Source organism: Protomyctophum bolini (genome assembly GCF_963924005.1).
Source record: "Protomyctophum bolini genome assembly, chromosome: 5".
NCBI classification, from domain to species: Eukaryota; Metazoa; Chordata; class Actinopteri; order Myctophiformes; family Myctophidae; genus Protomyctophum; species Protomyctophum bolini.
Genome location: NC_137866.1, coordinates 5480991 through 5498156, shown reverse-complemented (window position 1 = coordinate 5498156; position 17166 = coordinate 5480991). Strand labels below are relative to the sequence as shown.

Sequence of the window (17166 nt, the reverse complement as noted above, 5' to 3'; positions counted from 1 at the left end):
AGAGGAAAAAACAGAGTCTGCAACACTGGTATGAAAACTCAGCTCCACTGGTTTATTTGACTCAACAATTCGATCCCTTAGGGTCTTCTTCAGGAATAATGTGACAGGGAATGGGTGTGCACCTTTATACAGGATGTCATGTGATGTCACGATGACCTGGGGGCTTGTCTGGGGTGAGGGTGAGTGACGGGGAAAGTGGTTTAGGTGATGGGGAAAGTGGTTTAGGTGATGGGGAAAGTGGGGTAGGTGTGTTGTAGATTAAATAATCTTCCAAAGATGAAGGAATGACAAAGTTCTTCAGGGTGAAGTCGACCCCAATCTCAGACAGTCCTTAGATAGTCTTGTCTTAACAGAAATGCTATACTGAATGTCCATATAGGGATCTGCGCTAAACATAAGGGTGACACACAAATAATAAGTATACCTTTGCTGACAGTCAGTCAGCTGTTGGATTGACAGCTGCATGAATTAGACTGAGCACATAACGGTGAGCAAAGAGACTTAATGGAAGGAAGATTATATACACAATAATGCATATATATTTGGCACTGTGCAGTTGGCATTCTAAAAAATTCCCATTACAGGTGTCAAAAACGCAAGGTTCCATTATAGTTAACTGCGACCTTCAGTGGGAAATAATAATATGAAATGTTCATCAATCAAATGTGCAAAGGTGTCAAGCATATATCCAGAAGCTTATATACAGAATAAGCAGCAGTGTTCAAACGACTTCTCGGAGCGTCGCGCGACCAAGTATGAATCCATTTTGACATTGCCCGTTTTCTGAAAAAGCTGTGTTTCTATGTCAGTCGTTCTTCGATTTAAAAAAAAAAGCAGACCTACAAGCTCGTAGCGCGCCACTCGGTGGCGCGCTACGAGCTTGTAGGTCTGCTTTTTTTCAATAGCTATAAAGCATAACATAATGCTAACACCAAAAGGGGTTCCCTTCCCGCCCCAAAATGGGTTAATCCCTAAAGCCTGTTACGTTGGCAGCCGAGAAATCTAAGAACTTGGAAGTCCTGAATCTAAAGAACTTTCAAGTCTTCGGTCTGGGAAACACTTCAGGTTTTCTCTCAGTTGAAATAAACAACAACGCCGACGCAGTGACAAGAGTAAAAGACTAAAGAGGCCTGTGTTCAGAAGACAAGAGTAAAAGACTAAAGATGCCTGTGTTCAGAAGACAAGAGTAAAAGACTAAAGAGGCCTGTGTTCAGAAGACAAGAGTAAAAGACTAAAAGAGGCCTGTGTTCAGAAGACAAGAGTAAAAGACTAAAGAGGCCTGTGTTCAGAAGACAAGAGTAAAAGACTTAAAGAGGCCTGTGTTCAGAAGACAAGAGTAAAAGACTAAAAGAGGCCTGTGTTCAGAAGACAAGAGTAAAAGACTAAAGAGGCCTGTGTTCAGAAGACAAGAGTAAAAGACTTAAAGAGGCCTGTGTTCAGAAGACAAGTGTAAAAGACTAAAGAGGCCTGTGTTCAGAAGACAAGAGTAAAAGACTAAAGAGGCCTGTGTTCAGAAGACAAGAGTAAAAGACTAAAGAGGCCTGTGTTCAGAAGACAAGAGTAAAAGACTAAAGAGGCCTGTGTTCAGAAGACAAGAGTAAAAGACTAAAGAGGCCTGTGTTCACTGCACTGTTCAGCAGCCATCAGGTCTGATGCTGCTGCTGGCGACACATCAAACACTTCACGCTCATCTGAGACGACGGCGTGAGAAAGAATGTGTCACTGCTGCTAGTAGGAAGACGGGGGAAAAGAAGCTTAACGCATTCTGGGCGGGAACCCCGGCTTCTGGTGGTTTTTAACTAAGCATTATGCTATACTTTAGCTATTGAAAAATAGCAGATCTACAAGCTCATAGCGCGGCACCGAGTGCCACGCTATGAACTTGTATAGGTCTGCTATTTTTGAAAAAATCGTCAAAATGCGGCACAAATCTTTGAATATATATTCTTTCAGAGCCAAAGTTTTTAACTCAAATCTTTGCTTCTGAGGGGTTCCTGGAACAACATATTTTCAGATGGGGGGGGGGTCGGCGGACATATTACATAATTTTGGGGGTCCTTGACATGGATATGTTTGAGAACGACTGACATATAGAAACATGAGTTTTTCAGAAAACTGTCAGGATTTAGAAGAAATTATTTTGTAGAATCGTTCCCAGGTCAAAATGGGTTAAAATCAAGACCGCTATCAGAGAGAAACGCGGGGGGGGGACGGGGACACAGACACGACTGCTTGTCGTGATGTATTCCACAAACGCACATCTCATCTAGTGACCCATGATGCGTCGAGGCAACTCCTTGTGTGTTTGACGGCCTGTTGTTAAAAGAATAGAGAGGAGAAAAGAACAGAAAAACTGTGGCTTCAAAACCAGGAAACCGCACCAAACTTTTTGCTTGCCGTTAAACCCCTGGTATGTGTATATTGGTGTGTGTGTGTGTGTGTGTGTGTGTGTGTGTGTGTGTGTGTGTGTGTGTGTGTGTGTGTGTGTGTGTGTGTGTGTGTGTGCGTGTGTGTGTGTTCTAAGAGTTTTACACACACCAGTACATCAACTGGATGTGAGCATTACTCTGTGACTGCAATGTAATGGTCACCTGTATTGAGTGGGCTGTCTGTGTCAGATAGACAGACACACACACAGTCGTTTCTCCATGTAGTTTTACAAGCTAATTAACTAAGGGAGTGTGAGTGTGCGCGTGCGTGCGTGCGTGCGTGCGTGATACACACACACAGTGAAAATAAAGACAGTGAAACATGAGAAGAAAGACAATCAAAGACCTCAGTATAATGAAAGTGGCTCAGAGACACAAACAGATGGTTCCACCAAAATGGTTGGATATCTGCAAAAATGTATAAATCACACTTGTGTGAAGTGAGGGGCGCCCCACTGTATTTATATATCAGCCACAGAACGCCTTAGGTTGTCTTGGCATGGTATATGACGTAAACCTCAAAAGCATTGGAGGGGCTAACACCCCTCAGAAGTAGTGAAAATGCATGCAGATCTACAAGATGAAAGGTGGACTATTTACGTTATTTGTCGTATTATTACGTATAGGGTTTACGTATTTAAAGAACAAAATCCATTCAATCCTTTCATGCCAAAGAACATTGTACTACTCATTCAAAATTCTGTGACACAAATCGGTACATATCATCTCTGCAGTCACGTGATCAAGTTATAAGTGTCAGATTTCAGAGGTTCCATTCCAATTGGCTGTGACTGCCATCCGAACTTTGCGGGCCTGGGTAGGCAACCTGGCCTGGCGAGGATCTGTGCTCTGAGGAGTGCACTTTTTGCCCCAAAAAGGTTTTCATGTGTGTGTAGTGTTGTTGCAGTATTCTCAACGCATGTATAGTAGGAATAAGAAAATCCATCATAACTACAGTACTGTATATCCATTTTCCTGAACACAATATAGTTTAAAGTTTTCGGTTTAAAAAGGGGCTCCTCTGTCTCTTTCTCTTCTGTCCTCTGGCTTCTAATTTGCATCCCCCCCTTCGACCCCGTCTTGCCCCTGTGTGTGTGTGTGTGTGTGTGTGTGTGTGTGTGTGTGTGTGTGTGTGTGTCAGTAAATGGGGGTTTTGGTAACAAAGCTGCATTGTGTTCCACATCCTGGGCAGAGGAAGAACACACACACACACACACACACACACACACACACTTGTGTTGCACATCGTGCCTCACAAATGTACCAGTCATCATAATGTACAGTCATAATGACATCCTCAATTGAAAATCCTGATGGATCAGTCACATGTGATGTGAGGCTGTTGCTCCTACTGCTGTGGTTTTGAAAGGAAACGCACCCAGTTCCAAACTTCCATCCCTGAATCCCCAACAGGCCGTGTGTCCACAGAGACTGTGTCCCTGAATCCCCAACAGGCCGTGTGTCCACAGAGACTGTGTCCCTGAATCCCCAACAGGCCGTGTGTCCACAGAGATGTCATGTATTTCTATGGTAAAGACGTGCTCCAGTGCAGTCCCCTGCAGCAGCGATCAGTGCTCTCAGTGTGTTTTGTGGTGCAGCGCCCCGGGGCGCTTCAAGCCAATAGTGGACACTGTTTAACTTTAGGAGAGGAGCGCCGGTCATTTGATCCTCCCCATTGTGTGCGACAACCTATTAATCATTACTAGTACAACCATTGTTTCAGCTAAAGCTATTTATATTTACTTGTGCTTTTAAACGCAGACAACGACGCAATGTTTGAGCCGTGATATTGATATAGGTTTGAACAGCGCAGGCATCACACTGTGTGTGAGCACTATGGTTTATGGTAAATGGTGCATTTATATAGCGCCTTTATCCAAGGCGCTTTACATAGATTGTGCATTACATTCACACACACATTCATACACCGATTGCGGCGGAAGCCATGCAAGGTATACCAACCAGCACATCGGGAGCAATTTGGGGTTCAGTGTCTTGCCCAAGGACACTTCGACATGTAGACAGGACTGGAGGAGCCGGGATTCGAACCGCCGACCCATGGATCATTGGACGACCTGCTCTACCTCCTGAGCCACAGCCTATTGTATATTATGTACTATGGACATGGATTCAGACACAATGCTGCCTCACAAACTGCAGCACTGATTGGAGAGCACCGCGTGCCGTCACATCACTGTCTGTGATGTGACGGCTCCCTAGCAGACCTGACTGTCTGTGATGTGACGGCTCCCTAGCAGACCAAACTGTCTGTGATGTGACGGCTCCCTATACCAGACCAAACTGTCTGTGATGTGACGGCTCCCTATAGCAGACCAAACTGTCTGTGATGTGACGGCTCCCTATAGTAGACCAAACTGTCTGTGATGTGACGGCTCCCTATAGTAGACCAAACTGTCTGTGATGTGATGGCTCCCTATAGCAGACCAAACTGTCTGTGATGTGACGGCTCCCTATAGCAGACCTGACTGTCTGTGATGTGACGGCTCCCAAGCAGACCAAACTGTCTGTGATGTGACGGCTCCCTATAGCAGACCTGACTGTCTGTGATGTGACGGCTCCCAAGCAGACCTGACTCCCTACCAGACCAAACTGTCTGTGATGTGACGGCTCCCTACCAGACCAGACTGTCTGTGATGTGACGGCTCCCTAGCAGACCAAACTGTCTGTGATGTGACGGCTCCCTATAGCAGACCAAACTGTCTGTGATGTGACGGCTCCCTATAGCAGACCAGACTGTCTGTGATGTGACGGCTCCCAAGCAGACCTGACTCCATACCAGACCAAACTGTCTGTGATGTGACGGCTCCCAAGCAGACCTGACTCCCTACCAGACCAAACTGTCTGTGATGTGACGGCTCCCGAGTCCCTACCAGACCAAACTGTCTGTGATGTGACGGCTCCCTATAGCAGACCAAACTGTCTGTGATGTGACGGCTCCCAAGCAGACCAAACTGTCTGTGATGTGACGGCTCCCTATAGCAGACCAGACTGTCTGTGATGTGACGGCTCCCTAGCAGACCAAACTGTCTGTGATGTGACGGCTCCCTATAGCAGACCAAACTGTCTGTGATGTGACGGCTCCCTATAGCAGACCAGACTGTCTGTGATGTGACGGCTCCCAAGCAGACCTGACTCCATACCAGACCAAACTGTCTGTGATGTGACGGCTCCCAAGCAGACCTGACTCCCTACCAGACCAAACTGTCTGTGATGTGACGGCTCCCGAGTCCCTACCAGACCAAACTGTCTGTGATGTGACGGCTCCCTATAGCAGACCAAACTGTCTGTGATGTGACGGCTCCCAAGCAGACCAAACTGTCTGTGATGTGACGGCTCCCTATAGCAGACCAGACTGTCTGTGATGTGACGGCTCCCAAGCAGACCAAACTGTCTGTGATGTGACGGCTCCCTATAGCAGACCAGACTGTCTGTGATGTGACGGCTCCCAAGCAGACCTGACTCCATACCAGACCAAACTGTCTGTGATGTGACGGCTCCCTAGCAGACCAAACTGTCTGTGATGTGACGGCTCCCTCTCAGACCAAACTGTCTGTGATGTGACGCTCCCTCGCAGACCAAACTGTCTGTGATGTGACGGCTCCCTATAGCAGACCAAACTGTCTTTGATGTGACGGCTCCCTAGCAGACCAAACTGTCTGTGATGTGACGGCTCCCTATAGCAGACCAGACTGTCTGTGATGTGACGGCTCCCTCTCAGACCAGACCAACAACTTGTTCTGCCTCATTCTGACTAAGACATCAGGGGCTGACATCTCCACCGCCGCCTGACAACGTGTCATGAAACGCTTCAGAAGACATTCATGCATCATTACCGTGTCCAACTGTCCATACATCTCCACGTATCCCCCTAACTAACCACTGGGCTTGTGTCTCTGTTTTTAATAATGTAACCCAGGCCATGCCCAGTTAGGTTAATAATAACCTGTCCATCATTACACCAGACTGATATAACCTGTTGGAGCTTTCATCATTAGAGTCCCTCTTCTTACACCTGATCTGACAAAAAACTGAAACCACGCACACACACTTTTTTTTGCAGTAGGTCAACTAGTGAAAATAGCATATGTACAAGCTCACAGCTCACTTGTAGGTCTGCTATTTTCACCAAATGTTTTTGCCATATGTAACATTACAGCCTACTGTTACAAGATAAAGGATAGATTTAGATACTGTATATTTTCAAATAGTTAGCCCTCCTGAAAATAACCGCCTGGTTCCTTTTAAACGCCCTGGGTTCAAATTGATTTTGCGTATTAAACGCCCCGGCTACTATTTGGAAATATACGGTAACTACTGTATATGTGGAGTAAGACCGATATGACATTGAGAACAACACAGGCCCACAGTCAGCCACAGTCACAGTCAGTGGATGAAAGCAAGGAGCTTATTTATAGAAAAGGTCGGGAACATTCGTTATGATTTTGTGCAACATGTTTAGACAGACATTTTTTTTGACTACCTCAACGGGAAACACGTGACAGAACGGACCCACTTAAACATGCCATAACTATGATAAGCCAGCCACCAACATACATCAACATACCACACTATATCATACTTCAATATACATTCTCTCTCTAATTACAGACTATTGTATTTACAGTAGACTAGTCCTGTTTACAGCAAAACATCACAGAGCAGGTCTCCGTTACAACTATCATTATACTGAGAGAGAGAGAGAGAGAGAGAGAGAGAGAGAGAGAGAGAGAGAGAGAGAGAGAGACGGAGTGTTGTGTGACAGCTCCACCAAGCACATTTGGGTCGTGTTGTACATGTGACGTTCTGTTCAGGGTAAATTACAATGTGTCTCAGTAGGAGCTGAGCCATCTGCAAGAGTGTCTGTCTGTCAGTCATTCTTTCTGTATGTGTGTTAGTTTTGTCTGTCTGTCTGTCTGTCTGTCAGAGCCACGAGGGCTACATGTCTTGTGCTCTCTGCCCTGCCAAGGAAGTCATACTGTAGCTCCACGCATTTGCTCACAGAAACACATGTTTCGTATCGTCAGAAATATTTAACTCAAAATTACAGTGAGTGGAGTTGGGTCTGAAACCTGGTCCAAATGTGTCGTCATATAATAATACATCATAGATATATACTTGATAATTGACTGATGTCATGGCCTGGCCAGTGGCCACACAGATTACAGAGCCCATCTTGGTTTTAACCAGATCGCTATTATAGCAAAGAGAAAAGTGACTCGCTCAGCGAGCTATAGGAAGAAAATATTAAATAAACGAAATCTCTGAACCGTTTAATTGAGATCTGAATGTATCAAGATTCAAGAACAAACATTCCCAGTGTGTGTGTGTGTGTGTGTGTGTGTGTGTGTGTGTGTGTGTGTGTGTGTGTGGCTATCGCTAACACACATCATTATGATGTTGTGGTACGTCACCACATGTTCCATCATCAGCCTGTTATTTCATTAGAAACCAATCACTGGTCACTGTGCGTACACGCGTACATGTGCGTGTGCACGTGACTGCGAGTGCAGTGCCAGTCAGGACGAATTATCATCTCTATAACAGAACAGTCACTTCATCTATCAAAACAACACCCAGAGCTATTGAGAGACAGAGTTACGACACATCACACCCAGAGCTATTGAGAGACAGTTACGACACCCAACATTCAATAATTTATTGCCAAAACCAGCTTTTGGTGTGCTGTGCTCAGAGCTTCTTTGAATAAAGCGTTGCTCCTGTTCCGTGCAGTTTGGTGTGCGGCCATATTCTTTTTATTGTTGGTGTGCTCAGAGATGACAAGAATAATGTGGAAGTACTAGAACAGTTCTAGAACAGTAAATACTGCTGTATAGTTCCAAACATTACTGTATAGTTCCAAACATTACTGTATACAGTACAGTAGTTCCAAAACATAGTTCTAAACATTACTGTATAGTTCCAAACATTACTGTATACAGTAATTCCAAAACATAGTTCCAAACACTACTGTATAGTGTAAGACTAAGTGTTACTGTATATTCCAAACATCTGCTGCAGAGCTAGTAATAGTATGTTTGTGGAACATTGACAGCAGTATAAATAGCTTGTAGTCAGTGGTGTAAACATACAGAAACACCATGGTGTTAGTTCTAACTGAACGGTAAAACTAATGCTAAACATTCTGTTGAACTGCACTTGCTAATGGACTGAAAGGAATGTCAAGAGCAAGTACACACACACACACACACACACACACACACACACACACACACACACACACACACGTTGTTACTATACTTGTGAGGAGTTGGACATCATTTTACTTAACCCAAAATCTACACAATTTTATATTTTTTCGGTGTGTGACTGGTGACCAACAAAGTATACTATAGATCAGGCTTCAAGCAGCACTATATGTAACTTTTTTTTTTATTGATCAAATGTAATTGTGCACAGGCGATCTATACAAGCTCACAACGCGTTGCAGCATTGTGAGCTTGTAAACGGCAATCTTTCAATGCGTGACACCGCCACGCAACTTACGTAAGTATATATCTGGCTTGACTTCATGGGCACCAAGAGCTGCCGTTTGCATCTCCTGGTTTCTCTTAAAGGCAGAGTAAGTGATTTCACTCAAAAAGACCTTAGGTTTCGTTTTTGGCTGTGGGACCTAAGCCTTCGTCCAATCAGGATAGAGTCAAAAACGAAACCTAAGGTTTTTTGACCCCCAGGGGTTAACTGGGGACAGGGAGGAACTCCTGCTTATATGGTCAGCACACTCTATAATAGAGAGGATTATCACAACAAAACAAAAAAATAAGTGATATTTGAATTAAGTGAAATCACTTACTCTACCTTTAATGTCATTCCTTCTGATTTAAGAAATATCATTTTGTATTTTGTCTCCCTGACATTCAGATAGTGTCAAAGGTCACGTCTCACCTAGACACGAATTTCGACCTGAAGGTCTAGGTTAAATTTATCCCCTGAGCAAGCAGGCAGGCTCTATTAGCGCAATGGTCAAAAAATAGCAGGACTTGCTCAGGTTGGATCAAAAACCCTGACCCTTCTAAACCTCACCGCTGTGCATGTTCTGCTTGAGTGCAAAGAATATTAGCATAATGCATTCTAGGCAAAAAAATACCTGTCAAATATTATATAACTCACCCACCTACATTGAAATGAATGGTATTACTGGAATCTGATGAGCCAGAAATCATTCGTAAATTGGGCGCATTTTCTGAAAAACGTTTTTCTTCCGTTTAATAATGCATGCCTTTTGCTACATCTGTTGTTATGCATTGCATACAGTACAGTCTATATGAATCTATTGCTCCTTATAACATGAGAACATGGTCTTGAGTTAAATAATTGATGACACATCTGTCTAAATCTGATCCTTATTGTAAAGTCTAACTCCCCAAACGTTTAACCATAAAACAACCCAACTGTCTTCACAATGTCTTTTTTCTTTAATTGTACTCGTGGGGACATTTGATCCTCACAAGTATAGTAATACAATGTACACACACACCTACACACACACGGTCACACACACACGCACACACACACACACACACGCACACACACGCACACACACACACACACACACGCACACACACACACACACACACACACACACACACAGGAGGTCCAGTAATAAGATGTACGGTCGTAATGTACAAACACGGCAGAGTATTGTTGCTGCATTTATTCTATGAGTCCCTGCTGGTCCATAAAACATCTCTATAGCTTAACAGCTGCTCACACACACACACACACACACACACACACACACACACAGTCACACACACACACACACACACACACACACACACGCGCGCGCAAACATATGCAACCGTACACAGCAGGCATGCATTTGACCCCGACCTTGCCACACACGTAAATATCCATCCACTCACACACACACACAGTCACACACACACACACACACACACACACACACACACACACAGACCTTCAGTGTGTGTTGGAGGTCAGGAGGGACGAGTGGAAGGAAGTCGGAGTGTCAGCTGATTGCTTCCTCTGCTCATCCTGTGCTTGAGTCGTGTCTTTTGTGCGTGCGCACGTGTGCATGTGTGCGTGCGACGTGCGTGCATGTGTGCGTGCATGTGTGCGTGCGTGTGTGTGCGTGCGAGCGTGTCAGATGGAGTATATTGTGAGTCTTCTGCGAAAATAAATTCACTGCCGAAGACAACCAGCTTCCAAGTTCCTCTGCATACCTACTGTGCCTCAGACGGTATATATTATACCGTCCTACAGCAATGCAGTTGCAGAGCTAAATATACAGATAAAACACATGTTTGTTCTGTACAGATAACAAGGCTTGTTTCAGGTTTTCAAGCAAAAGAACATCTTGTGGCTGCTACTTATTTTGTGTGCCTATATTAGATTATGGATTTGTTTTATACATTAACGCCCCAGAAGTACAGTAGTAAGAAGTAGGTCGGTCATCTGATCTCTGACCATAAGAAGACACATCGTTCATTACATTTATACCTTGCTTTTATAGTCTGTTATCCAATGTATTTGTAGCTTTAAGTGTGTTTGTCATATGATGGGTCCTCTTTTATATTTGATTATTGTTTGATTGTTCTTGTGTAACAACCATGTATTAAGAGCTATACCATGTGACTTGTTTCTAAGTGGTTAATTATCAGACTGGTCCCACCTGGGTCCAGCCCTAGATAATGAGTTTGTTGTTTTGTGTCTTGTTGTTAAGCCTGATGAAGGTCGAAACTCTTTTTTCAATTACTTTTTTTTTGTCTTATCCCGATTGATTCAGGAGCACCTTTTTACTATTTTTACATCTTGTATTTATACCTGCCCGTCTCCGTTCAGCCCCTGGTTGTTTCCTTGCCTCTGCCTTAGTGTACGACTTAGTTTTTGTGGCATTCCAGGGACAATAATGTGCTGAGCGCTGGTGCCTCTGGTAGGACTGCAGACTCTCCTATTGACCCAGGACACGGTCATCACATTATTGGCTCAGGAATGCCACAAAAACATCAATTAAAGCCAAGGCTTCATGGGGTGTGTAATTGAGTCTTTTTTGGGTGAACTTAAGCACGTTATTCATTCACAACAATATGGACAATACTCCAACTAAAGGTCACAACATTATATGTCATATCATGTTCCCACTGTGAGCGGCGTCCACTTCTAAAAAGAGATGGAGATCTCAAAGTAAAGGCTAAATAAACAAATATCGACGCATGAAGATATGCGTGTGCGCCACACATTACACCATCAACATCAGAGTGGACAGGTTAATGTGCCGTACCTGTGGGTGCAAAGTAGGTCGATAGACCTTTTTTTATGGAAAGATGGACCTTTATTGATCCCATGAGGAAAATGCAGTTAGTGCATGGCAGGTAAAACCAGAGACCAAAACAGATCATGGTCAGAAGTGCAGCAGGGTGACATGGATGTAAACACCCGTTCAGCAGGCTGAGGCCTTTTCAAGGACCCCCAGTTTGATATGCATCAGACGACAACGCACAAAGACGTGGCAAGTCTACGACGAGACATGAAGACGTGAAGTGAATGAGCGGACCGACGCAATCAAGAACCATATTACGGGTGCAACTCAGGCTTGAGGCTTGTTGTTATGCAACAGGAGCACGACGTGATCACCGTGATCACACATTCGCAATGATTGTTTTCCACTCTTAAGGGTGTTTAGATCAGCATGTGGAGAGAGAGAGGAGCGTTCCAGAGGTTAGAGCCACTGGTTGGAGGAACGCTTCTGATTTCAAAGTGACCAGAGAGAGCACAGAGTGCTGTATGGAACATTCCATGACTTAACATATCACTGAGGAGATGTGGAAAACACCATTCCCTCTGGAGGGGAGAGGGAGAGAGAGAGAGAGAGAGAGACAGAGAGAGAGAGACAGACACAGAGACACAGAGACAGACAGACAAGATTAAAAAACAGGGGGGTGATATAGGAAGAGAAGAGAAAGACAAGAGGAGAGTAACATGCACACTAAAGAGGCAGTTCTACTGAACAGTCCAAGAACTGAATATAATACTGAACTAAATAAAGTAGTATTTAGTAGCGCTGAAGTTCAATATAAAGTCATATTTCATCACATCACGTTTTTTAGCCCCAATGAGGCAGTGTTAAAGATATGCACGTTCACGCTCCCCCGCCGCCTCTCTACACGTTCACAGTGACAGGCTGTGATATTTTAGATTTCTGACATTTTAGAATAACATTTTTTTTCCCTTGATAAAGTACTTATGGGGGTCGGCTGGCACACAATCTCTTGAGGGGAAATAACAGAAACGTGTGGGTGCTTGACATGAAACTGTTTGAGAACCACTCGCTCTGCAGAGTTGGGCAACCTTTCCTGGCACAGGATCACTTCTAAGTTCTTAGCCCTGGAGCGCCCATGGCTGAGTGGGCAGAGAGGCAGAGAGTGGGCAGAGAGGCAGAGAAGTGGGCAGAGAGGGGGAAACAGAGGGTTGCGGGTTCGATGCCCTGTGACTGTCCCTGGTCCACGTGCTCCTGAGCAAGAAATCACTTAACCCATTCTGGACTGAGGTCGATAAAAAAAAAAGCTTCTAAATCCTAACATTTTTCTGAAAAACCTATGTTTCTATGTCAGTGGTGTTCAACCTTTTTCATGTCAAGGACCCCCAGAAATAATCCTATTGGGCCACGGACCCCCATCTCAAAATATTTCAGGGACCCCCCCCAGATGCCAATATCTTAGTTAAAAATGTTCGCTCTGAAATATATATTCAAAGATTTGCACCACATTTTCACGACTTTTCAAAAATAGCAGACCTACAAGCTCGTAGCGCGCCACTCGGTGGCGCGCTACGAGCTTGTAGGTCTGATATTTTTCAATAGCTAAAGTAGAACAGAATGCTTGAAACACCCAGAGGGGTTCCCGCCCAGAATGGGTTTAAGACCCTTAACTGCGCCCTGGGCAATGTAATAGCAGCTGCACCCACTGCTCCTGACAGTTAGGAAAAAAGTATGCCCACTCTGACCAACTGGTATAGATGAAGAAGAAGTGGTTGGTTTGGTTGCCCATCCCTGGATCTAGAGCCACATATTCCACTTTACACAAATGATATTTGAATCTGCATTAATTGGTGGCTTTGCCCACAAAAACGTCCTGAGTGCATTCACACTTCCTCCCCCCGGGGATGCATGGATGGATGGATGCATGGATGGATGGATGGATGGATGGATGCATGGATGGATGGATGAGTGTACAAATGGAACCACACCATGGACCCCCAAGGGTCCATTTGGTTCCATTTGTACACTCTCCCTGAGATATGGAGAGGGTCCTTGAACTGAAAAAGGTTTGAGAAGCACTCCTCTAGTCTCTCAGCCAGGCCTGTCTCTCTCCTCCTGTCTGTCTCTCTCCTCCTGTCTGTCTCTCTCCTCCTGTCTGTCTCTCAGCCGGGCCTGTCTCTCTCCTCCTGTCTGTCTCTCTCCTCCTGTCTGTCTCTCAGCCGGGCCTGTCTCTCTCCTCCTGTCTGTCTCTCTCCTCCTGTCTGTCTCTCAGCCGGGCCTGTCTCAGTCTCTCCTCCAGTCTGTCTCTCAGCCAGGCCTGTCTCTCTCCTCCTGTCTGTCTCTCAGCCAGGCCTGTCTCTCTCCTCCTGTCTGTCTCTCAGCCAGGCCTGTCTCTCTCCTCCTGTCTGTCTCTCAGCCAGGCCTGTCTCTCTCCTCCTGTCTGTCTCTCAGCCAGGCCTGTCTCTCTCCTCCTGTCTGTCTCTCAGCCGGGCCCGTCTCTCTCCTCCTGTCTGTCTCTCAGCCGGGCCTGTCTCTCTCCTCCTGTCTGTCTCTCTCCTCCTGTCTGTCTCTCAGCCGGGCCTGTCTCTCTCCTCCCGTCTGTCTCTCTCCACCTGTCTGTCTCTCAGCCGGGCCTGTCTCTCTCCACCTGTCTGTCTCTCAGCCAGGCCTGTCTCTCTCCTCCTGTCTGTCTCTCAGCCAGGCCTGTCTCTCTCCTCCTGTCTGTCTCTCTCCTCCTGTCTGTCTCTCAGCCAGGCCTGTCTCTCTCCTCCTGTCTGTAATTTCACACGGGAAAGGTTCACAAGAGGAAGCCTCTCCACTCTCCACTTCCCTTTTTCTGAATTTGGCAAAGTTCAAATGAGTTGAATCAAACATATCGTTTTGAGTTTCCATTTCTGCCAAAGCTGCTGAGAAATATTTTCGGAATCAGGATGCTATAGGTTTCAAATGGTTAATTAAAAAAACTAAACATCAACCCATCACACAAAGATTAAGCAGCAAACCCTGCAGTACCTCTGAGGACCCCCTCAGGGGCCCGAGACCCCCTGTTGAAGACCCATAGCCATAAATGCATAGTATACAAAAGAATGTAAAACGTTTGAGAATCAATGGCATTTAGTACACTAACAGTACTATTCACAGACGGCCTCAGTCCAGTCTCACACTGCTCTGTCACTAGACTGCTCTGGGAGGCCTAGTTAACAAAACAAAAGAAGGTCGTTACCAGCCGGTAGTTAACAACCTATTGAAAGCTATTGTGTGACTGTGACTCCCCCCAGTCTGTCCAGTATGTCGACGAGGTGCTAAATGTTAACAGTCTCCGTTTGAGCAGCTTTGGGAGGGAAACAACTCAGGATACAACAAGGGCCTTCCCTTACTGTAAAGCGCCATTCTCATACTGTATGAATTCTGGAAAACGTATGATGGGGAATCAGGTGGGGACATATACTGTCCAGTGTCGGCATGCGGGTTGACACTAGTGACACGAAGGTCTCAGAGGCCCGTCAGGCAAGTACAGGTCATGCTCTACATGCCCAAAAGGTCATGCCTGCACTTGCCCCATGATTTAAGTAAATCATCCATTATAAAAATGATAGGTGAAATTTGCGCTTGTATAAGAACAAATTAATGTTAACCCATTTTGGACGTGGACCCCTTTTGGTGTTTTTTAAGCATTATGTTATGCTTTAGCTATTGAAAAATAGCAGATCTACAATTGTGAAAATGTGGTGCAAATCTTTGAATATACTGTATATTCTTTCAGAGCGAACATTATTTTTATTTCGACATCAGACCTACCAATTGATAATTGCAGAGTAGCGACAGTCACTTTGAAAAGACAGAATGAGTCGCTCGTCGGGCGATCTGAAAGCAAACTCCACTTTGCCAGAACGTTTTATTCACTGGCCCGCGGGCAGTCGGGCAACCGTTAGTGTCAACACCTGCATCTGGTGTGCTTTCACACACTCGTAGCACGAGAGACAGGAGTCGCAGTAGAACTGAACATACTGTTTGATAAGGTGAGGTGGCGATGTGGTGTCTGCTGGGTAGAAACACATGTTAGCCACTCTCGCTTAACCCATTTTGGGCGGGAACCACTGTTGGTGTTTTAAGCATTATTTTATGAAAAATCTACAGGTCTTGTAGGTCTTAATCGTGAAAATGTGGCACAAATCTTTGAATATATATTGTTACAGAGTGAACATTTTAACTCAAATCTTTGCTTCTGGGGAGGTCTCTGGAACAACATATTTTCAGATGGGGGGGGGGGCGGAGACATATTACATATAATTTGTGGGGTCCTTGAAAATAGCAGACCTCCAAGCTCCAAGCTTGTAGGTCTGCTATTTTTTTTTTTTAATCGTGAAAATGTGGCGCAAATCTTTGAATATATATTCTTTCAGAGTGTAACGTTTTTAACTCAAATCTTTGCTCCTGAGGGTGTCCCTGGAACAACATATTTTCAGATGGGGGTCGGCGGCCAATTCCTTGACATGAAATATTGAGCACCACTGATATAGAAACATGAGGCATTTCAGAAAACGGTCAGGATTTAGAAACCATTTTTTTTGTCAGGTCTAAATGGGTTAACAGCGTGAGGGAGATGCGAGGATCAAATCGGCTTACAATCTTTATCAATAGTTGACAGCAAGTATAAAATGTGAAATATGCCTAAGAATTTAAGCGCCTTATAGTCCTCCTCTTGACACATCCATTACTCTCTTCGTGTGACGGTGTTACGCACCAAAAATAGAATAGAGAATAGCAGCCCTAAAAGTTTGTAGTTTTGCTATTCTCTGCTATTCCCTCGTACAGTAAGAATAAGGCTTTACACTGACTCTCTTCCACTGGAGTCACATGGCTGTCCCAGAGGAGGCCCGACCCGGTCAGGGTCCGAGGCCCGGTCAGGGTCTGGGTAACGTGAACTGCTCCACACAGATGATATATCTACGAGTCTGGGACATATGAGCATATTGTCATAGATATATGTCATATATTATTTCAATACGTATAAGACATGTCAGCCTGGCATGTGCCACCCACGGAGGGGAATGCTACAGAAATAGCAGATCTACATGCTTGTACACGCTAGAGAGAGAGAGAGAGAGAGAGAGGGAGACGTTCATTTGCACAATTATTTTTTTATAATTCTTATCCCACAATTTTGTAACCCATTTTTCACCCCTGTGTCAATTATCTAATGTGATCCTGGGCTCTACACACCCTCCACCAACCTAGTCCCCATATATGGGGGACAGTCACATGGGGAGGGCAAGCCTGAGCATGCCTGAGTGTCCAAGTGTCTCCTTTACACCTGACAGGGGGGAGTTTCCCTGGTTGGACGTAGCGTGTGGAAGGAACACGTTATTCCAACCAGTTCCTTTCCCCTCCATCAGGCGCCCCGGCTGGCCAGAGGGAGGCAGTTAAGAGACCAGGCTTACTGCATGTTTTTTGTGCCTATAGGGGACACGGGGAGAA

General features: G+C 45.0%; 1 protein-coding gene across 1 annotated transcript in view; it reads right to left on the bottom strand.

The window, feature by feature from the left end:
- Positions 1 to 1643: 1643 nt before the first annotated feature.
- ptpn18 (protein tyrosine phosphatase non-receptor type 18) overlaps positions 1644 to 17166 on the bottom strand; it is a gene marked incomplete at its 3' end in the record, with an annotated part of 53506 nt that continues 37983 nt past the window's right edge. Inside the window, exon 12 of the mRNA XM_080764614.1 lies at positions 1644 to 1691. Within this exon, the coding sequence (XP_080620740.1) occupies positions 1644 to 1691 (48 nt within the window). The remainder of the gene's footprint in view (positions 1692 to 17166) is intronic.